The 23,580-nt window shown below is 50.5% G+C and overlaps 1 protein-coding gene across 1 annotated transcript in view; it reads right to left on the minus strand.

The window, feature by feature from the left end:
* Nucleotides 1-8,870: 8,870 nt before the first annotated feature.
* Nucleotides 8,871-23,580, minus strand: part of large1 (LARGE xylosyl- and glucuronyltransferase 1) — a 558,448-nt gene continuing 543,738 nt past the window's right edge. Inside the window, exons 13-15 of the mRNA XM_038780758.1 lie at nt 21,712-21,858; nt 20,282-20,477; nt 8,871-12,803 (exon numbers count right to left, since the gene is read on the minus strand). Of these exons, the coding sequence (XP_038636686.1) occupies nt 12,606-12,803; nt 20,282-20,477; nt 21,712-21,858 (541 nt within the window). The 3' untranslated portion in view covers nt 8,871-12,605. The remainder of the gene's footprint in view (nt 12,804-20,281; nt 20,478-21,711; nt 21,859-23,580) is intronic.

The following is a 23,580-nucleotide window of genomic DNA, read 5'->3' on the forward strand; positions in this document are numbered from 1 at the left end:
TGTCAGAGAATACAGCAGAAAATAGATAGATTGGAGAGTTTTGGACTTCTGAGGCTATAAAAGGCTCTGGCCAGACTCCATTTGGAGTATTGTGAGCAGTTTTGGGCCCCATATCTAAGGAAGGATGTCCTGGCCTTGGAAAGGGTCCAGAGGAGGTTCACAAGAATGATTCTTGGAATGAAGAGCTTGTCGTATGAGGAATGGTTGAGGACTCTGGGTCTGTACGCGTTAGAGTTCAGAAGGATGATGGTGGGGATCTTATTGAAACTTACAGGTACTGCGCGGCCTGAATAGAGTGGATTTGGAAAGGATGTTTCCGCTGGTTGGAAAAACTGGACGCAGAGGACACAATCTCAGACAATCCTTTAAAACAGAGATGAGGAGGAATTTCTTCAGCCAGAGGGTGGTGAATCTGTGGAACTCTTTTGCCGCAGAAGGCTGCGGAGGCCAAATCACTGAGTGTTTTTAAGAGAGAGATGGATAGGCTCTTGATTAATAAGGGGAACACAGGTTATGGGAGAAAGGCAAGACAATGGGGATGAGAAAAATATCAGCCATGATTTAATGGCAGAGCAGACTCGATGGGCCATGTGGTCTAATTCTGCTCCTCTGTCTTATGGTCTTATCACCTCTTACATTTTCTGGGGTTTAGAAAAGTTTTGCGTTTGGTGTTCAGTCTCGCTGAAGGACAGTGAAGGATGGTTGGTGGTGGTGGTGGTTGAGGTGGGGGTGGAGGGGGAAAATTTCCTTTGACAAGTGATGTGTTGGGCAAACTGGGTCGATGTGGACTGCACTTGATGCAGTGTAGCGAGAGACAGACTTCCAACACTTGATGAGATGCAACACGATTTTATTTAACATCTAAATTATTATACACGTTCAACTGTGGGTTGACACTATGCTGACTTGACTGGAGGCCTGATGCTAGCCTGACCAGACTTACTAGCTACCACATGGTGTTTGCACTGGCTATGCTCACGAGCTCTGACTCTCTCAGAGGCTGGGTCCCGAGAGAGCGGGAAAACTGGTGCCCTCTGGCTTTATAGTGGGCGTGTCCTGTCTGGTGATTGGCTGCTCTGTTGTGTGTGCTTACTGTTGATCCTGTGTGTCAATCACTGCCTGTCTGCACTCCATTATATACATAGATGTATATTATGACAACAAGAACCTAAAGGCCGCAAATGTAATTAGTATTCTGAGGGGAAATGTGAGTTCTTGACTAGCAGTTTGAAGCAAGACATTAGGCCGAGCCGATGCACTCTGCTCTGCTCCCTAGAATGGCAAGCTTCTTTGACTTGTGGTTGCCCCACCGGGATTGTAACAAAATTGGGGACTTGAGTCGGAGATCAAACTGGGAGACAGTAAAGCCGGTTCACTGCAATATTCCAGCACCTAAACAAACAAGATTTCACAGTTGCTTTTGTTGCATTTCATGAGGAATCGGCATGGGTACCTTTTGAGGCTCAAGCCTTTGTTGAGGGAGAATCTGTTTCCCAGAGACTTCGAACAGTTGAGAAAAGATGATTTACAGGCTGCAACAGAGCATGGATCTAATCGAAGCGAAAAGGGACAGGACCTTTGAAGAATTGACTGGTCGCCTGGGGTTCGAGGAAGTAAGGGCCGGAATTGAAAAAGAAATAGAACTAAGAAAGAGTGACTGAGAGAGAAATTAATGGGGGGAAAAAGATGTTAAAAAATTGAAAATGAAGCGCGAGGCCCTATTACACAAGCTTCAGTTGATAAATATGTCTGACACAGAGGGAATTGCTCTAAATTTCCATTTGGAATTGGTGAAGAGTTATCAATTTGGTGAAAATTTAGGAAGTACCTAACTTTAGTCAGGAGAGAATGGAGGTATATTTTGTTCCTTCGAGAAAATTACGATGAACCTGAATTGGTTGATTGAGTAGGAAGGTGGCATTGTGGTTGGCACTGCTGCCGCACAGCACCAGGGACCCGGGTTCGATTCCGGCCTCAGGTGACTGCCTGTGTGGAGTCCCCCCGGATCTGTGTGGGTTTCCAACGGGTGCTCCAGTTTCCTCCCACAGTTCAAAGATGTGCAGGCAGCGCCGGCCCTAGGGTTGCTGGCGCCCCGGGCAAGCTGAACTTCGGCGCCCTTCGGGGGGGGGGGGGGGGGTAGGGGGAGCGGGGCCGGGGGGCCGAGGGGGCGGGGCCGGGGGGCCGAGGGGGGGGGCCGAGCCCGAGGGGGGGGGCGAGCCCGAGGCGGGGGGGGGGGGCGAACCCGAGGCGGGGGGGGGGGGGGCCGAGCCCGAGGCGGGGGGGGGGGCCGAGCCCGAGGCGGGGGGGGCCGAGCCCGAGGCGGGGGGGGGGGGGGGGGGGGCCGAGCCCGAGGGGGGGGGGGCGAGCCCGAGGCGGGGTGGGCGGGCCCGAGGCAGGGTGGGCGGGCCCGAGGCGAGCCCGAGGCGAGGGGGGCGGGCCTGAGGCGCGGGGGCAGGGCCGAGGGGGGGGGCGGAGGGGGCCGCCCTGGGGGAGGGCGGCCACCGCGCATGCGCATTTGGCACCGGCCCAACTGCGCATGCGCGGGACCCGAGTCTGGCGCCCCCTAGCACATGGCGCCCCGGGCGACTGCCCGAGTTGCCGGTGCCTTGGGCCGGCCCTGTGTGCAGGTTAGGTGGATTGGCCATGATCGGTGCTCAGAATTATGAGGATAGGGTGGGGGAGTCGGTTTAGCTAGAGTGCTCTTTCGGAGGGCCAGAGCACTTGATGGACCGAACAGCCTCCTTCTGCACTGCAGGGATTCCATGAAAGATCAGGGGGTTATCCTCCCACAATGTCTTCTAGGGAAGACTTCTGAGGTATACTCATCCCTTTTCGCAGACTGCTTGTGTTAGAGAACTTTGGGCTGCATGTGGTGCTGAATCTCTGCACAGAGTGATGCAAGTGTTTGTGGGGTACAGGATGCGGTATTGTTGTATTGACTATTTAGAGTACAAATTACCGTGGACTTCTGGTGGCGACACGTAGGTGCATTTCTCCTTTTCAAGACTTTGGCCATGATTCTCCGACCCTGTGCCGGGTCGGAGAATCCGCAGGGGAAGGTATGAACCCCGTTCCGCCGCCGGCTGCCTTATTCTCCGGCGCTGTTTTTCAGGGGCCGGTGGGATTCCCGCCACGCCGGCCGGGGGCCATTGGGGGCAGTTCTCCGGGCCCCAATGGGCCGAGTGGCCGTAAAGTTTTGGCCAGTCCCGCCGGCATGAATTGCTCACCTCACACACGGCAGGACCTGGCAGGAAAGTGTGTGAGGGTGGTCCTTGGGGGGGGGGGGGGGGGGGGGTCCGACCTCAGGGGGATCCCCACGGTGGCCTGGCCCGTGATAGGGGCCTACCGATCTGTGGCGGGCTGGTTCCGTGGGGGGTGGGGGGGGCCCTTCTTTCCTCCGCGCCGAGCCCCTGTCGGGCTCCACCATATTGCCCGGTGGCCGGCACGGAGAAGGGAACCCCTGCTCATGCGTGGAAATACGCCGGCTGGTCCGTGCATGTGTGGAAATACGCCGGCTGGTCCGTGCATGTGTGGAAATACGCCGGCTGGTCCGTGCATGTGTGGAAATACGCCGGCCGGTCCGTGCATGTGTGGAAATACGCCGGCTGGTCCGTGCATGTGTGGAAATACGCCGGCTGGTCCGTGCATGTGTGGAAATACGCCGGCTGGTCCGTGCATGTGTGGAAATACGCCGGCCGGTCCGTGCATGTGTGGAAATACGCTGGATGGTCCGTGCATGTGTGGAAATACGCCGGCCGGTCCGTGCATGTGTGGAAATACGCCGGCTGGTCCGTGCATGTGTGGAAATACGCCGGCTGGTCCGTGCATGTGTGGAAATACGCCGGCTGGTCCGTGCATGTGTGGAAATACGCCGGCCGGTCCGTGCATGTGTGGAAATACGCCGGCTGGTCCGTGCATGTGTGGAAATACGCCGGCTGGTCCGTGCATGCGCAAAATCACACCGGCTGTTCCGGGCATGCACGAACTCGCCTTCGGCGCCGGCTGGAGCAGCGGGGACGACTCCGGCGGCAACCTAGCCCCTGAGAAAGGTGAGAATTCCTCACTTTGGGGGGGCCGTTGACACCGGAGTCGTTGGCGCTGGTTTTCCCGCCGGCGTGGGGTCATAGTCCCATTTTCAGAGAATCCCGCCCTTTGTATTTTTGGGTCTCGGGTGGAGCTTGTGGGTGAGCTGGTGTGGGAAGCCCTAAGCAGTCAGTGGAATGTCGAAGTTCCAGTGGAAAGGTCAGGGAAGGAAGGGGGAGAGTGAAAGTCTGCCAGTGAGTCTGACAGGAGGAAAGATGGCGGGGGCTGGTTCATCGGGTGGGGTGGCTCCCATCACGGTTGAGACTCTGACCGAGGTGGTATCGGGGAGTTTGAAACGCTGTTTTCCAAACATTTAGACGTGCTTTGGAGGGAGAAGACGGCTTTGCTCAAAGAGTGGGTGGAGGAGGCACTTACCCCGATGAAGGTTGCATTAACGAAGATGTTGATCGAGGTGCAGGAGCAAGGGGAGAAGATGAAGGAGGTGGAAGAGGCACGGTCGCAACATAGCGGCCAGTTCACCCCAATGAGTGAGGAGCTGTTGAGGGTGGCAGAGGTCAATAAAGGGCTCAGAGGTCCTGGAGAACAGGTCGAGGATAGAAAATTTGAGGACCGTGGGTTTGTCCGAAGGGGTGGAGGGCCCAAAGTCGACCGGGTATTTTGCGAACATGTTCAGCAAGTTGATGGGGGAAAAGCCCTCCCTCTATGAGCTGGATAGGGCGCCTCGGTCACTCCAGCTGAAGTCCAGAATATGGGCGGCCATAGACTGCTTCCACAGCTACCAGGCGAAGGAGAAGGTTTTGAGCTGGACGAAGCAGAAGTGGGACGTGAAGTGGGAAGGCGCATACCAAGATCTTACGGTGGAGTTGGCGTGAGGCCTTCAGTCCGGTGAAGGCGACATTGCACAGCATTGGGGTGAGGTTCTGAGTGGCCTACCCTGCGAAGCTGAGAGTGACTCACAGCGCGAAGGACTTTTATTTTGAGACTGCGAAGGAGGCGTTCATGAAGCTTGAAGGACTGGCACTGAGATGGGATCAGGACTTGGACGGTGTGGACCGGGAATGTTTTTCTTTGATTTTTTTTGGGGGGGGGGGGGGAGGGGTTCTGTTTAGTGGATGTAGTCTCCCCATCCTGACGATATGGCTGGAGGGTCGGAGTTGGTTGTTGATGGGAGTGTGAGGTGGAGGGATTGGAGGGTTTATGGGCATGGGGGACTGGGTTGCTGAGGGTGTGGTGGGGAGAATGGGGGTTCTGGCAGGTGTCGCTGCACCAGCAAACAAAGTTTGGCTGGTGAACGGGAGTGTGATGGGGGAAGGGGCCGTGGTCATTGGAGCCTGGTCTGGACAGTTTCGACGGATCGGGGAGGTGTGAATGGTGGGGGGAGGGAATCGATACTGGGTGAGGTGTTTGCAAGAGGAAGTGGATTTTGGGAAGGGGGGTGGGGGTCGACAGTAACAAAAGGATAGGGTGGGTCTGGCTGGATGGGCGGGGCCTGGGTAATGGTGATGGCAGATAGGAAGGGTGGGGAGAGTCAGAGACTCCCAGTAAGAATGGTGATGTGGAACGTGAGGGGGTTGGGGAGACTGGTGACCAGAGCGAGAGTTTTTGCGCACTTGAAGTGATGCTGCAAGAGACCCATCTGAGAGTGATGACCGGATGAGGTTTAGGAAGGACTGAGTGAGCTAGGTGTTTCATTCAGGATTTGATAGTAAGGCCCGAGGGTGGCAATTATGGTGGTTATGCGGGTGAGGTTCCAGATGGCAAAGGTGGTGGCGGATCGGGGCGGGGGGGGGGGGGGGGGGGGTAAGTATTTGATCGATGGGCAAGTGTGTTGGAGGGGAGATTGGTGGCATAGCTAAGGATAAAAGTCCCCAATTGGAATGATGCGGGGTTTGTGAAGAAAACGCTGACTGTAATCCCGGATTTGGATATTCACAAGCTGATTGTGGGGGGTGGGGTTGGAAAACAGTGCTGAAGCCGTGGGTGGACAGGCCTAGCCGCACTCGCTGACCCTTGGAGGGGGCGAAGGCATTGGCTAGGCTTATGAGGGAGATGGGAGGGTGGGGGGGGGGTTAGATCCATGGAGATTTTTACACCCAAGGGATTGGGAGTATTCTTTTTCCCTCGTTCTCGAGGATTGACTTTTCTGAGGTGGGGAAGGCTATGTTGGTTGAGTTAAGAGGGCAGAGTATTTGGCAATTGTGACCTCGGATCATGCTGCACATTGGATGGGCGTGGTGCTGGAGAAGGGGTTGGTGCAGAAGCTAAGGTCGAGGATGGATATGGGGTTGTTGGAGGACCAGAGTTTCTGTGATAGGATGGGAAAGATGATTGAGGAGTATGTGGGGTCCAATTGTATGGGCGGGCTCGCTGTCAGTATTTTGGAAACCTCTGAAAGCATTGGTGAGGGGGGGGGATGTGATCGCATTTAAGGCTAAGGTGGATAGGGAGGAACGGCAATGATTGATAGAAGAGGTTATGGAGGTAGACGAGGTACGCAGGAGATGCAGGCTGGGAAGGTGTCGGGGCCAGATGGGTCCCTGATGGAACTTTACAAGAAATTTAAGGATAATCTGGCGCTGTTGTTAGTGAAAATGTTCGAGGAAGCGATAATTCCGGGGTTTTTTACAAAAACAATGGGACACATCTCCATCTCGTTGCTGCTAAAGAAGGACAAGAACCTGGTGGAATGTGGGTCGTATAGGCCCATATCTCTGCTGAATGTAGATGCCAAGATATTGGCAAAAGTGTTATGGTTGGAACAGATGGGGTTTTGTTAAGGGCAGACAGTTGTCATCAAATGTGGGGCTTTCTCTGGCTGGGGGAAGGGTGGTGGTAGCATTAGATGCGGAGAAAGCATTTGATCGGGTGGAGTGGAGTTATCTGATTACAGTGTTGGAGAAGTTTAGGATTGGACCTAAATTTGTGGTATTGGTTAGATTAAGTGAATTGGCTATGCTAAAAAAATTGCCCCTTACTGTTCAAGTTAGGTGGGGTTACAGGGATGGGTTGGCGGAGCGGGCCTAGGTCGGGTGCTCTTTCAGAGGGTTGGTGCAGACTCGATGGGCCGAAAGGCCTCCTTCTGCACTGTTGAGATTCTATGGTATCTATTCTATGGGATGATGGGCAGACAAGCCCCCTGGTCCTAATGGCCTGCTTCCTCGGGTCTTAAGAGAATTGGCTGTAAGGATAGTGCAGGCATTGGTTGTAATCTTCCAATTTTCCCTGGATTATGGAGAGGTCCCAGTGGATTGGAAACTCCAAATTTCCCGTTTCCGACCACTGGAGGAATTAGAAAATCCCAGCCTCGATGTCAGTTACCCTAACATCTGTTATTGGGAAAACGCTGGGATTTATTATCAAGGAAGTAGCAGAAGGGCATTTAGAAAATCGTAATGAAATCAAACAGCATCAACAGCTTCTGGAATTGAAATCATGCTGGACAAATCCACCCCATGGGGGGGGGGTCTCCTTTGGTGGGACCGGAAGATTTCGCCGATGGGAACGACTGGGAAATCCCAACTGTGATGTTTCTGGAATTCCAAAAGGCATTCCATAACATGCCAAACCACATGACAGATATCCGCACAATATAAAGAGCTCATTTTATTTATTTTTATTCGTTCACAGGACATGGGCTTCGCTGGCTGTGCCAGCATTTATTGCCCATCCCTAATTGCCCTTCAGCGGGCAGTTATGAGTCAACCACATTGCTGTGGGTCTGGAGTCACATGTAGGCCAGACCGGGTAAGGACGGCAGATTTCCTCTCCGAAAGGACATTAGTGAACCGGATGGTTTTTTTTCCGACAATGATTTCGTGGTCATCAAAATTCCAGATTTTTATTGATTTCAAATTTCACTATCTGCAATGGCGGGATTTGAACCTGGGTCCGCAGAAGATTAATCTGGGTCTCTGGTTAACTAGTCCAGTGGCAATACCAGTATGCCAGTGCCTCCCCAAATTTGGCTGATGGATTATAACGTGGGAAAATGTGAGGTTGTTCACTTTGGTATGAAGAATAGGAAAGGAGAATATTATTTAAATGGAGAGAGATTGCAGAAAGCTGCGTACAGAGGGATCTGGGTGTCTTTGTTGATGAATTGCAACCGTCAGCATGCAGGTACAGCAAGTAGTTAGGAAGGCAGATGGCAAGTTCATAGAACATAGAACGATACAGCGCAGTACAGGCCCTTCGGCCCACGATGTTGCACCGACATGGGAAGTCAAAAACTAAAAGCCATCTTTATTGTAAGGGGATGGCATATTTCAGTAGCAAAATCTCGCTACAACCGAACAGGGTATTGGTGAAATCAACTAGGGCGCAGTTTGGGTCCCTTATTTATGGAGGGACATACTTACACTAGAGGTAGTTCAGGGAATTAAGGTGATTCCTGGGATGAAGAGGTAGTCCTGTGAGGAAAGGTTAAGACCCATTGGAATTTAGAAGAACGAGAAGTGATTTTATTGACATAAAAGATTCTGAAGGGGTTTGACAGGGTAGGTGCTGAGAGAATATTTCCCTTCTTGGCGGAATCAAGAATAAGGGGGCCCAGTTTCAAAATGAGGAATTTCTCATCTAGGATAGAAAGATCCCAAATTAGTCTTTAGAATTTTCATTCATAGAGGGCAGTGGAGGCTGGGTCATTGGATCTCTTCAAGGTTGAGTGAGGTAGATTTAATCTACAAGGAATCAATGATTGTGAGGAGTTGCTTTGAGTGCAACTTTGTTGGATTGGCACTCTCTGATTGATTCTTGATGAACAGTTATTAAAATATGTGCCACAAACAAAGCCTTATTCAAGGAAGTAAGGTGCACAGGACTACAAGTTTCATGGGTTTTTAAAATATTTTTATTTATTATTCTCTCTTGCACAATGCCAAAGTCAGAAGACAGTTCTGCTTCATGCCGACTGACCGTTTCAACAGTCGTTCTGCCCATTGTGGTAACGAGTGAACTTTGTTCAGTGATCGGAAACAGCTCGCCCAGTCTTGCAGGCCTTCCAATTGTCCCCCAATGGCACTCCACACTGTCTCTAACTAACCTCAGGTGGGTAGTCTTCGCTGTCTAACTGTCCTCCAATGGTACGCCTACCTGTCCAATCTCCTCCAATGACACTGCCAGCTAGCTGTGCGTTATCCAGTCGCACTTGGAGAGGTCCTCTATCCTTCAATGGTCTTCCTAGCTGCCTGACTTTTCTCCAAAGGTGCTCCTAACTTTCCAACTATCCCCTGATGGTTTTCCTAGCTGTCTGACTCTCCTGCACTCGTGTTCCTGTCTCTGCGAATTGTCTAACTACCCTCCAATGTCACTTCTAGTTGGAGTACAGCTGTGCGACAAAGGAGTCAACAGTATGCCAGCAGCACCCTGTACAGAGTTCAACACTTCTCCAACGGTACGCTGAGTAATCCAACAAAAGGTACCTCCTATCAGTCCACGAGATTGATCAGTAGCTCTGCAAAGAATCCCCAAACTATCTAAAATAGCACTTCAAAATCCCAATGGTGGTGACATATTTAGCTCAGTGACATTCCAAAGGGTTAAACAATTGAAGCAGAGGGCCGGAATTCTCCAGCCGGTGGGATTAGTGTATCCCCCCTCTCCCCCATGGGTTTCCCGGTGGCTTCAATGGGAAATCCCATTGACAAGTGGGGGGGGGGGAGAACCGGAGAATCCCGCTCCATAAGTATTTCAAACAGGCCAAAGGATCCCTTCCTATCTAATACTGCAGACAGCCTGTGAGAATTTCAGGAAGTCCTACTCACACCCGGTGGAATAACATTAACAATCCGGCAATTGAAGCACTCCAATAGTGTTTCGTACAATCCACAGGATCTACCAATTTGTATTCTCAGAGGTCCAAAGATTCTTCACACATGCTCCAGTGATTCTCAAGCAGTTCAATGGTGCTTTGCGTCGTCCAACAGTCTTCCAGTGATTGTCCAGTCCAATGCAACACTGTGCTCTGATCCAAGAAACCTGAGGCTTACATAACCTAGTAATTAGTCTACAGTTCATCCATCGTGCTCTCCCTGAGGACAAAATGTGTTAAAAAAGGGTATATTTGTGTTTTTGCCTACCTGAAAGGTCCAATCAGATTATTTTGTGGGCACCAAGAAATGCTGATTTCTCTTTTTGCCAGTCAGTCACCAGAACAACTGGCTTCATCCACATTTATCCATTGTGAGTTGGGGGGGGGAGGAGGGGGGTTCACCAGAGCAGGTGAGAATTGGCCAGGCAGGCTATTAAGCTCACTTCCCTCCAAAAGGTCGCCTGCAGTTTGCACGATGGTGAATTCTCCCTCAATTTGGTGGATTTCTTCAGAACCGCGAGATAGGTTTGGATGAACAAACCCATGTGACCACGTTCTCCCCAAATATCAATCTGAACATCTTCCCATTGCTACATCCCATTGCTGGTTTAGCACACTGGGCTAAATCGCTGGCTTTTAAAGCAGACCAAGGCAGGCCAGCAGCACGGTTCAATTCCCGTACTAGCCTCCCTAAACAGGCGCCGGAATGTGGCGACTAGGGGCTTTTCACAATAACTTCATTGAAGCCTACTCGTGACAATAAGCGATTTTCAGTTCATTTCATTCCTTGCATTAACCTAGTGTCCCGACCTCAATCACCTTGAGTAGAAACCCGCCCCAGTGGTGATCCCCCTCTGCCTCTGATCATCTTGTTCTGAAATTAAATGGGCTCTATTAAATGAATCACCACATGTCCTGCGGAGAGATCATGGACAATCAACTGAATTTACCACCCTGCCCAAACCTTAGAGAGTGTGGGGGAGCGCGGGCACATCATGCCACTGTGGCCTACATTTCCACTGTCAATTTGACCTGGACTTCAACATCAAGGGTAGTCCTCGGACTTTCATGATTTCAACTCGACAGCTGCAACCCCAGCCTCGCTGTGTCTCAGGAAATTTAGAAACAGTTTGGCATTAACTGGAAAGGTTGAAATAGGAAGCCCCCAGGAAGAGGTTGAGAAATCTTCCTCCTCAGACCTGTCAACAGGTAAACATTTAAGCAGCCACCTTACTGCAGAGATTTGGTCAATAGACCCAAATTGGGAGCTTTCGGGAGAAGCGGTTAGCACTGCTGCTCCACGCCGCTGGGGACTGGGGTTCGATCCCGGCCTTGGGTCACTGTCCGTGTGGAGTTTGCACATTCTCCCCGTGTCTGCGTGGGTCTCACCCCCACAACCCAAAAGGATGTGCAGGGTAGGTGGATTGGACACGCTAAATTGTCCCTTAATTATGGAAAAAAAAATTGGGTACTTTAAATTTATAAAATAAAAACGCCCCCCCCCAGTTAAATTAATTTCTTTGATTCCAATTCACCCAGAGTGACCTCAGCAGCACAAATGACTCCCATCCTCGATGAACAGGCAGATGCTGTTCTGGCTCGGACAAATTAAATAAGATGTTACACCCCAGCATGTGATTCTGAGACACGGTCTCCTTCATTTCCTTTCACAGAAGTTGACAAATTCCACGTCCATATTATTTTTAGGTTTGAATCGTCAAAACCAACCCTGCTAATTGGGGGCAGCAGAGGCTGTGACCCAATCCAAGCAACGTCAGCCACTTGCGCGGGAAATTCAACTTCCAGCTGCAATGACTCAAGAGGTAAAACCTTGCAGCTTGATTTCCTTCTGTCGTTGGAAGCACCCACCCGTAGCCGTGCCCACCCCTGGCCCTCGGCTGGGCCGCCCTCCCCCACAAAACATGAACTCTGCTTCCCCCTCTACAGATGCTGCCAGACCTGCTGAGCATTTTCAGCATTTCTTTCAGATCTGCAGCGTCGGCGAAATTTGGCTTTTGTTTGACCGAGAGGTCGGATATATGGACGTTTTAAGTTTCGGATGGAGAGGAATTTTGGCTGCCCGTTGTCTCCCGACACCCTGAAGCGTTGACGTTGCTTTTCCAAGCAAAAGGTGACAGGGCCAGGCCGGGCTCTTGAATTGGCTCGAGGCAGCTGGGACATCGGGATGCGGTGGTGTGGGAACGCCCCCTAACAACGGCAAAAGGTGGCCGAGGAAAATTAACACCACAGTCGGGTCGTCGACGCTAGTTGCTAGGTTACACCAGCCCAGGGACAGCACTGCTGTTACTGATCTATACTGGGCCCTGCCATTCGTGTTTCTTGTGGGTTTGCTTGGCCGCCACAGCAACTGTGTTAAGCTCTTGAAGGAGGGCAGTCAAGGGTGGAGCCCCTCTGAATAATCAAGGAGCAACATCGTGGGGAGCACCTAAAGCCTGGACCATCCCACCCTCCCATCTCAAAGGGGCTGCAAGGCCATTAGTGACCTGCCTTGAGGGCAGGGCAATAAGATGGGGCAGAGAGGCCTTAACAAGCAAACGATAGGAATACTGTAACAGTGCCTTGGAGGACTCAATGTAAGCTCTTGTGAGTATGACTCTTCCACCCAAATCCTGACAGTTGGCGGGTACACACGTAAATTTTGGTTTCCATTTTTGCATGACTGGCTGAACACAGCCCCCATTTCACTCCTCGCAGTGTTTTAAGTGAAGTCAGCCGAGGGCAGTCCAGGGTCTCAGCTGTTGTTTTCCGCCGTCAGGTATTTGAGTGCCGCAAACCCGTAGCGGCGTGACATGTCCTGCTGGAACTCCTCCTTCAGCGTCTTCAGGCAAATTCGATATTGCTTGTTCGAGCGGAATTTGGTGATGTCAAAGCTGGGGGCGTGAGGCATGTGGATCATGTAAGCATTGGGAAGGACGATAAACTCATATTCCTGCAACAACACAAAGAGGGAGGTAGGTGGAGAACACCCTGTTAGATATGTACAGACAACTGGAGGAATGAGCTTTTGACTTATTTGTGATCTTAACATCCTCTGGGACCGGAGATGGGAGGGTTTGAACCCTCTTCTCGATAGTCTGATGAGGGGAGGCGAGAATGGAGTGTCCAGATGCTGCGTGACAGATCCAGAGTTAGTATTCCTACGTTCAGAATTGGACACTCAGCCCATGTCTGTCGAGACAGACACACTCCGCATGTTGTGATGAGGCCCAAAGTCGACAACAAATAGGTGGAAAATCAGGCAGTGAAGAGGAGATAAAGAGTTTACAGACGGATATAGATAGGCTCGGAGATTGGGCCTAAATTTGGCAGATGGAGTTTAATGTAGGTAAGTGTAAGCTTATCCATTTTGGCCGAAAAAATAGAAAGGCAAATTATCGAAATGGAAATCATATTCAAAATGCGTCTGGGCAGAGAGATCTGGGTGTCTTTGTTCATGAATCTCAGAAAGTCAGTATGCAGGTACAGCATGTAATTAAAAATGCAAATGGAACATTAGCATTTATTGCAAAAGGACTCGGGTATAAAAGTAGAGAAGTGTTGTTGCAATTGTATAGGGTGTTGGTGAGACCACATCTGGAGTAGTGTGTCCAGTTTGGTCTCCTGATTGGAGGAAGGATGTGGTGGCATTGGAGGCAGTTCAGAGGAGGTTCACCAGATTGATTCCGGGGATGGAAGGGTTGACGTGTGAGGAGAGTTTAAACAGTTTGGGTTTATACTGGCTGGAGTTTAGGATTGGGAGGGGATCTGTTTGAGGTATATAAAATGCTAAAAGGGATCGATAAAGTAAACGTAGACCAAATTTTCCCCCTTGTAGGGCAACCTAGAACATGTGGTCACAAATATAGGTTGAGAGGCGGTAGATTTAAAACTGAGATGAGGAGGGACTACTTCTCGCAGAGGGTGGTGAATTTGTGGAACTCACTGCCCCATAGTGCGGTGAAATCTGAGTCATTAAATGGTTTCAAGAAGGAGACAGGTATATTTCTGATTTTAAAAAAGGGTCAAAAGGATATGGTGAACAGGTAGGGAGGTGGATTTGAGACCAGGAAGTGATCAGCCATGATCTAATTCCTATGTTCCTAAAAACTTACTTTATTTTACAACTACTATTATTCACAGCTCCAGTAGCTCCCTACTGGGTCTTCTCTAGTCGGTGCCTGACTGGTAGGCTCTATTTATACAAAGCGAACATTGATAAAGGTCCCCCACCCTCTAATCGGAGGAGTTTATATTCTGCAAGATCCATGAGGTAGTTAATCATCCCTGTCCTGTAAAACCTGTGTGGGTTATAGCAGTAGGCATTGCTGACGGCTGCCAGGGACCCCCTACATTAAGGAGAGCTGGGCTTCTTTAGCCTTAGTTGTAGCCTCTCCCATAGGAGATTAAAAACAGTGAGGAAGGCAATGGAAAACCAACTCAAGTGGGAGACTTGAATTAGGATCGACCCTCGAATACAACTCGAGATGGTTGGACAGAAGTCACAAAATCACTGTTAACAGCAAATCAGCTGCCTCATAATCCAAGGTTACAGACTCAAAGCTTGTGAATCTCCCCCCACTACTGCTGCACCCCTCCTCTCCTCTCAGCCTCCTCAACCCCATTCAGACAGTCTTTAAACAAAACCTCAGAATGTCGGCAAGCCAACTGGTCACTGAATGCAGGACAGCCGAGACACATCCCGAGCTCCCCTGATGTTCTTGTACATTCACAGGAGTCAGTGGACAGCGTTCAGCTGTCGCAACGCTGCATGTCCTTCTGCAGCTCGAGACCAACAAAGTTAAAATGGAAGCCTCCTTATTACTATGCTGCCACAGCCTGTTGAGCTTATCAGGGCCTCAAGGTTCTGCACTACATAGACCATCACTGTTCACCAAACGCACCACAAGGTGTCGTTCAATATTAACAAAGTCCCTTCCTCAGCAAAACTGTATATTTTGGAATTCTGAACGTAATTTAAAGTTTAAATTATAATTTTGCCTCCTTTTAATGAGGACAAGGCACTAGATATTTATGTATTGGCTTTGGACCTTTATTAATCAGAGAATTTAATTGCCCTTGAGAAGTGACTTCATTAGGATCTCAGTGATAGATAATGAAGAGAAGCAAGGTGATATTTTTATCCTATGTCCGCTGAATTTTCTAAAAGAAAGCCCACACCAGCAGTACCATTACACTTATGGATGGATATTAAAAGGTCCTGTGACACTAATTCAAAGATGAGCTGGGGAATTATCTCCGGTGTCCTGGTCAATATGTATCCCTCAGGAAGCAACAGTAAAATAAATGATCTTCTCGTTATCTCGATGTCGCTTGCAGGATGCTGTGCACACAGTGGCTGCAGCGTCTCCTACATTGCAGCACTGGACGCGCACCCAAAAATAACTTAATTGGCCGTGAAACACGGCTGAACTTCCTGAGTTCATGAAAGGTGCTATAAAAATGCAGATCTATCACTCAAATGCACCACCGGAGGTGCTGTCCTTCAGATGACACATTAAATCAAGGCTGGCAGCACGGTAGCGCAAGTGGTTAGCACAGTTGCCTCACGGCGCCGAGGTCTCAGGTTCGATCCCTGCTCTGGGTTACTGTCCGTGTGGAGTTTGTACATTCTCCCCGTGTTTGCGTGGGTTTCGCAACCCAAAGATGTGCAGGGTAGGTGGATTGGCCATACTAAAATTGCCCCTTAATTGGAAAAAATTAATTGAATACACTAAATTTATATTAAAAAAAAGCCAAGGCTGCATTCGGCCCTCCCAAGTAGGAGTGGAAGATCCCGGCACACTATTGCAAGGAACCTATTTTGAATCCCTGTCTGATCCTTGTTTCCTTTTTATATTCCTGTCTTGCTGGCTGCTTTTAAACTGCAGACTTTTGAACCCCCCCCCTCCCACCGAAAGCTTTTGGTTTGAACTGGCCCAGGCGCACCCCTCAATCCTGTGTGCTATGTGGCTGGCTCCCGTGATGTCATTTTGCTGGACTTGGCTATCAGCCAATCAGCTCTTTTGAAATCCAAGTCTCTGACGGGCTCTCTATTCGTTCCAGAATGTTCTTAAACATTCTCTATGGTTCCAGAATGTTCTTAAAACACAGACAGGCTCCATTTTTCAGAGCTAAGCGTCAGTGCTGTTTAGAAATCGAGAGCAGCCAGAAGCAGGTTTAAAACACTCTCTCTTTCCAGCAAGGCCTGTGACATTTTATCTCTGATTAAAAGATTGCAAGCAGTTCTGTAAAAACCATCAGCTAAGGCTGGTGATTATAACACTTGTCAGCCTGACCTGCGAAAATGTTACTTCTGATTAAAAGGCTGGGGAGATGAATCTGATTTCTCTCAACTGGTGGCCTGTGTTTAAAGGCCTTTCTCTCTGCAGTCAGTTTAACCAATGTTAGGATCCAGTCCAACACCACTTGCAGGAAGAGGGGAATGTTTAAAATCCTCAGGTGAAGAATTCTAATGTTATCGCAGCAAGGCTAAGAGCCAGTCCGGTGGAGGTCATTCAAATGAAAGTGACTCCCAAGAGAGAATTCTAAAGCCTGCATGTTCTAGTTGGAGACAAACGTTATAAGATCCAAACCACCCGATGATTTCACCACTTTGTGTCATTGGACCTACAAAGATTAATCTCTTGCCCTTTTAATCCATGTTATTTTGTGATCCTTTACCTACCCGCACCATGTGTCTGTCTTGCATGTGTCTGGGTGGAGGGTGGGACGGGGTTAGGAGAATAATTAGATTAGCAGACCATTGTTCTAGAACATAGAACAGTACAGCACACAACAGGCCCTTCGGCCCTCGATGTTGGGCCGAGCATTGTCCGAAACCAAGATCAAACTATCCCTGTCATTCTGGTGTGCTCCATGTGCCTATCCAATAACCGCTTGAAAGTTCTTAAAGTGTCCGACTCCACTATCACAGCAGGCAGTCCATTCCACACTACCACTCTCTGAGTAAAGAACGTGCCTCGGATATCCCTCCTATATCTCCGACCCTGAATCTTATAGTTATGCCCCCTTGTAACAGCTACATCCACCCGAGGAAATAGTCTGAACGTCCACTCTATCTATCCCCCTCATCATCTTATAAACAAGATCTTCTGTTATTACCATTGCGTGTTCATCTCTTCTCTTGTTATAAATAAAGTTATTAAAAATGTTTTCCTTCAGGGAGCGGTGTATGAATACGGGGAGAAGGCGAGTAGGATGCTGGCACACCAGCTCCGAAAGTGAGACGTGGCCAGGGAGATTGGTGGAGTGACGGATAGAGATGGGAAGGTGGTGCGGAGGGGGTAGACGTTAATGGGGTCTTTAGGGACTTTTATGGGGAAATGTACCGGTCTGAACCCCCGGTGGAAGGGGGGGGAGGGGGGGAATGGGGCGCTTCTTGGACAAGCTGCGATTTCCGAGTGGAGGAGGGGCAGGTGGAGGGACTGGGGGCGCCGATTGAGCTGGAGGAGCTGGTTAAAGGGATAGGGAGCATGCAGTCGGGGAAGGCGGCGGGGCCGGATGGGTTTCCGGCCGAATTTTATAAAGTGTATCCGGACCTGTTGGGCCCCCTGTTGGTTCGGACCTTTAATGAGGCAAGGGAAGGAGGGGGGGGGGGGGGGGGGGCCTTTGCCCCCAACTATGTCACGGCCGCTGATTTCCTTGATTCTTAAGCGGGACAAGGACCCTCTGCAGTGTGGGTCATATAGGCCGATCTCGCTGCTAAATGTAGATGCCAAGCTGCTGGCAAAGATCTTAGCTACAAGAATAGAGGATTGTGTGCCGGGGGTCATTCACGAGGACCAGACAGGATTTGTAAAGGGAAGGCAGTTGAATACCAACATACGAAGGCTTCTCAATGTCATTATGATGCCGGCTGTGGAAGGGGAGGCGGAGATACTGGTGGCATTAGATGCGGAGAAGGCATTTGATAGGGTTGAGTGGGGGTATCTGTGGGAGGTGTTGGAAAGGTTTGGGTTTGGGGAGGGGTTTGTCTGTTGGGTGAGGTAGCTTTATGAGGCCCCGATGACGAGTGTAGCCACGAATAGGAGGAGGTCGGAGTACTTTCGGCTGCACCGGGGGACGAGACAGGGGTGTCCCCTGTCCCCCTTGCTCTTTGCATTGGCAATTGAGCCCCTGGCCATGGCGTTGAGGGAGTCGGGGAACTGGAGGGACCTGGTGCGGGGTGGGGAGGAGCATCGAGTGTCGCTTTCTGCGGACGACCTGTTGCTGTATGTGGCGGACCCGGTGGGGGGAATGCCGGAGGTGATGAGGATTTTCAGCGAATTTGGGGGTTTTTCTGGGTATAAGCTCAACCTGGGTAAGAGCGAGCTGTTCGTGGTGCACCTGGGGTATCAAGAGGAGGGGATTGGTAGGCTCCCACTGAAGCAGGCAGGGAGGAGCTTTAGGTACCTGGGAGTCCAGGTGGCTAGGAGCTGGGGGGCCCTGCACAAGCTCAACTTCACAAGGCTGATGGAGCAAATGGAGGAGGAGTTCAAAAGGTGGGATATGTTACCACTGTCACTGGCGGGTAGGGTGCAGTCCGTCAAGATGACGGTGCTCCCGAGGTTTTTGTTCTTGTTCCAGTGCCTTCCCATCCTTATCCCGAAGGCCTTTTTTAGGAGAGTTAACAGGAGTATTACGGGATTTGTATGGGCGCATGGGACTCCGAGGGTGAGAAGGGTGTTCTTGGAGCGGGGCAGGGATAGGGGGGGCTGGCGCTGCCCAACCTCTGTCGGTACTATTGGGCTGCCAACGCAGCGATGGTGCTTAAGTGGGTAATGGACGGGGAAGGGGCAGCATGGAAGAGGATGGAGATGGCATCCTGTGTGGTCACGAGCCTGGAGACGCTGGTAACGGCGCCGTTGCCGCTCCCTCCAACGAGGTATACTACGAGCCCGGTGGTGGCGGTTACCCTCAAAATTTGGGGGTAATGAAAACGGCATAGGGGGGAGGTGGGGGCCTCGATGGAGTCCCCAATACGGGGGAACCACCGGTTTGGTTTGGTGGGAGGGAGAATTGTGTACATGGGTTTGTTGGATGCGGCGGGGTGTTATCTCTTTCCTTTTTGTTGTTTGCTTTTTTTTTGTTTCAGTAGTTGCTTTTGTAGTTGGGTGGGCGTTGTTCTTGGGTTTTTACCATAGTTGTTCTGTTAATATTGTTTTGTTGTTTATATTTTGTGAAAACCTTAATAAAAATTATTTAAAAAAAAAATGTTTTCCTTTCAGATCTGGTGCCTGTAAGTCATTGGAATGAAAATGAAATGAAAATCGCTTATTGTCACGAGTAGGCTTCAATGAAGTTACTGTGAAAAGCGCCTAGTCGCCACATTCCGGCGCCTGTCCGGGGAGACTGGTACGGGAATCGAACCGTGCTGCTGGCCTGCTTGGTCTGCTTTAAAGGCCAGCGATTTAGCCGAGTGAGCTAAACCAGCCCCTGTTGGGGCAGTTGGGGGTCAAAGCTCTCAGGAAAACATACAAGTTATTGGTTAATTCACTTGAGTTGGGACTCGGGGGGCCTCTAGGCTGGAATTGACTAGCCCAGGGTAACACTATTGCAAAAAGGAACAGGCAAGTTTTCTAAGTGGCTTGGCCTCATATTTACTCATCTTTCAGCCAATAAAGGAGTGGTGCAATGGTTAGCACTGCTGCCTCACGGCGTTGAGTACCTGAGTTTGATCCCCACCCCGGGTCACTGCCCGTGAGGAGTTTGCACATTCTCCCTGTGTCTACGTGGGTCTCACCCCCACAACCCAAAAATGTGCAGGGTAGGTGGATTGGCCAGGCTAAATTGTCTCTTATTTGGAATACTTAAAACAAAATAAAAGGAAAAAATCTTTCAGTCAAAATTGGCAAGATAGATGATCTAGTCATGATCATAGTGCTGTCTGTGGGGGCTTGCTGTGCATCAAATGACTTCTGCACTTCCTGTGACAGACTACTCTTCAAAAACTCTTCAGCGGCTGTAGAGAAGTTTGGGATGTACTGAGGTGGCGGGCAAGCCAGAGAAATCCACGTCTGCCATTTATTTTCTGCATTTTGTCAGTTTGAGCTGTGTCGAGAGAAAGCATTCTGAGGTAGGATGACAGGTACTGATCGGAGAATGAATTAACAAGCCTCCAACAGAGTTACAGCCCGAGAAATCTCAGACTCTAATCGGGCAAGCCAAGCATCTCACTGCTTCATTTTACAAGTATGGAACTTTCAGGTGAAATATCGGGTTCAAACTGGTGGTGACAGTGATGGAGCAATTTGGAATGATGGATCAATGGAATCACACCAGAAGCATACTGCACATTAGAGTATATCAGTAAAAGAGTGATTTTCCCCATTTTGTATAGCGTTTAGTGCAATAAATAAGACAGGTGACAGTACAGGCTGAAACGACTTCCTTTGTCTAAGGATGCGGAAATTAGATGGATTACGGTACCTGTGCATCCAGCTCCATGACATGTGCTACTTTGTTCCAGCCAAACCCGACAAACCTCCTGTCGTACTCTGGGCAGTCGCGCCTTACTACAACGTAAGGCTCAAAGTCCGCCTCCCAGTTGACGTGATAGGGCGTGGTGGCCGTCCGCCACTTGGCAAAGTTCGTTGGAGCGTGACCCTTGGTCCAAACATGATACCTGCGGAGCAGACGATGGACAGTGAGTCACAGCTCTTCTCTATGCAGGCTCCTCAGTGCTCACAGCATGCCTGTTCGTGCGGATGGGGACATGTAGGAACCGGAGTAGGCCATTCAGCCCCTTGAGCCTGCCCCGCAATTTAATGAGATCATGCCTGATCTGTGCCCTAGCTCCATCTACCTGCCTCTGCCCACATCTCTCAATATATATACATATGGGATTTACCTGCTATACATAAATGGCCAGTATAATGAGGTAAAGCCATTACAGAATTCAATTATATAACAAGAATACTCCTTTTACCGTGTATTGTGGCTGTATTCTAACTGCCATCACAAACTGTGACCCTCACATCAGGGGATTAGATGGGATTAGACGCGGGTTCAAATGCACATTAACAAGATACCATTTATTTACGTTCCTTCTCGCATTGACTGAACCTTAATGAGGTCCAAACGAGAGAGAATGCGCAGCTGTTACATCCCAAAATAAATGTCAGAGGAAATGGTTAATGCTTTAACATCGACTCAAGTAACAGCTCATTTTAAACATGGGGCGTTTTGAGAGGAATGGACTGAGAAACCTCAACCCAACAAACTGCACCATCAAACTCATGTAGCTGCTGGAGATGAGGAAGAGGGGTTCTTTATAAAGTCTCTTACATGGAGAGCATGTGGCCATGAGGAATCCCCTTTATGATTTTGTTTCAATTAGCAAAGGAAAGGTTGCAAGTGGAGGTGCAGCTAATCCCTGGATTACGTTAGGCCTATTCATTTGGGATCATCTATTAACAAGTCATTTTCTGGTATAGAACATACAGTGCAGAAGGAGGCCATTCGGCCCATCGCGTCTGCACCGACCCACTTAAGCCCTCGCTTCCACCCTATCCCCGTAACCCAATAACCCCACCTAACCATTTTGGACACTAAGGGCAATTTAGCCTGGCCAATCCACCTCACCTACACGTCTTTGGACTGTGGGAGGAAACCCACGCAGACACGGGGAGAACGTGCAGTCTCCCAGTGGGGAATCGAACCTGGGACCCTGGCAGTCATTTTGCATACTGGATTCGATTTTTACCCTCCCTAGCCCAGTGGTACTAAGGCCAAGTGCTGATGGCCTGGCTGATCAAATATAATAGATTTGATCCAAAATGCATATGAGCGCATTATATTACATACTCACAATTTAAAATGTGTTATAGGCATAAAAATCTAACCTGTTCAATTATTACCTAAAAGTGAAGAGCGTTCCCATGTCTAACATGGACAATAACTCCGCTTTAGATTTTGGGAAGGACAGGCGATAGCGGAGAGTCTCAAACGCTGGCACAATTAGAGCTTTCTTTGTATTAGCCATGTCAAGCTGGACAACAGACTTCCTGCAAGAGAAGGACACACAGTCTTCAGAACTGCAAATAATTCAGATCACACAATATGATCCAGAGTATGAGAAGGGGGAGGAAACAGACAGAGAGGGCTTGGGGGAGAGAGCATACAGAGCGGGCTTGAAGGAGAGAGGTACAGAGAGGGCTTGGGGGAGAGAGGGTACAGAGCGGGCTTGGGGGAGAGAGGGTACAGAGAGTGCATGGGGGAGAGAGGGTACAGAGAGTGCATGGGGGAGAGAGGATACAGAGAGGACAAAGGATACATAGCGGGCATGGGGGAGAGAGGGTACAGAGCGGGCTTGGGGGAGTGAGGATAGAGGGGGCTTGGGGGAGGGAGGAAACAGAGGGGGATTGGGGGAAAGAGGTTAGAGGGGGCAAAGAATACAGAGGAGGCATGGGGAGAAAAAGGATGCAGACGGGACAATGGGGAGAGAGGATACAGAGGGGATATGGGGGGGCGTGAGAGGGAGTCGGAGAGGGCACAGGACAGAGGGAGACAGAAGGGGAATGGGAGAGAGAGGATACAGAGGGGGCATGGGGGAGAGAGAATACAGAGGGGGCATGGGGAGAGAGGGTACAGAGGGCATGGGGGATAGAGGTTACAGAGGGCATGGGGGAGAGAGGATACAGAGGGGGCATGGGGAGGGAGGAAACAGAGGGGGCATGGGGAGAGAGGATACAGAGGGGGCATGGGGGAGAGAGGATACAGAGGGAGTATGGGGGGGAGAGGATACAGAGGGGGCATGGGGGATAGAGGATACAGAGGGGGCATGGGGGAGAGAGGATACAGAGAGGGCATGGGGAGAGAGGATACAGAGAGGGCATGGGGGAGAGAGGATATAGAGAGGGCATGGGGAGAGAGGATAGAGGGGGCATGGGGGAGAGAGGATACAGAGGGGGCATGGGGGAGAGAGGGTACAGAGGGGGATTGGGGGAAAGAGGTTAGAGGGGGCAAAGAATACAGATGAGGCGTGGGGAGAAAAAGGATGCAGACGGGACAATGGGGAGAGAGGATACAGAGGGGATATGGGGGGGCGTGAGAGGGAGTCGGAGAGGGCACAGGACAGAGGGAGACAGAAGGGGAATGGGAGAGAGAGGGACACAGACGGAACATGGGGGAGAAAGGGAGAGAGATGGGGAATGGGGGAGAGAGGAACACAGACGGAACATGGGGGAGAAAGGGAGAGAGATGGGGAATGGGGGAGAGAAGGAGTCAGGGAGCAAGGGGGAGAGAGGGAAGTTGTAGTAGTGGCATATTCCTGCAGATGGTGGTGCTGAGCCACTCAGCAGAATGTACTCATTGGGCTGGATTTACCGTTTTCGGGCTTAAGTGCGGAGCATGTGTGGCATTTTACGTCAAAAAAATCAGCGCTGACCGCTCACCAATCCTGCGACCATAAAACCCCCGGCTCCCACGGTAAAAATGTCTGGAGAATGGCCGGGTCCTTGACCGCGCCTGCGCACAGCGACGACCTACAGCGGTTGCGTCGTAAATAATGGCGCTGGCCGTGCGCGGGCCAGACCTGTCAGATAGTGCCTCCCGGCCACTCGTGGACCCCCCCCCCCCCCCCACCCCACCCCGGGCCAGCAGCACAGCTCCCACCCAAGTGTGGCGGCCCTGGACACAGTCCACAGACGCCACATCGGGTTCCCAACATAGAGGCCACACGTCAACTGCTCGGTTGGTAACACGGCACATTGGGGGCAGAGCATCGG

Source organism: Scyliorhinus canicula, chromosome 20 (genome assembly GCF_902713615.1).
Source record: "Scyliorhinus canicula chromosome 20, sScyCan1.1, whole genome shotgun sequence".
In the NCBI taxonomy this organism is placed as follows: Eukaryota; Metazoa; Chordata; class Chondrichthyes; order Carcharhiniformes; family Scyliorhinidae; genus Scyliorhinus; species Scyliorhinus canicula.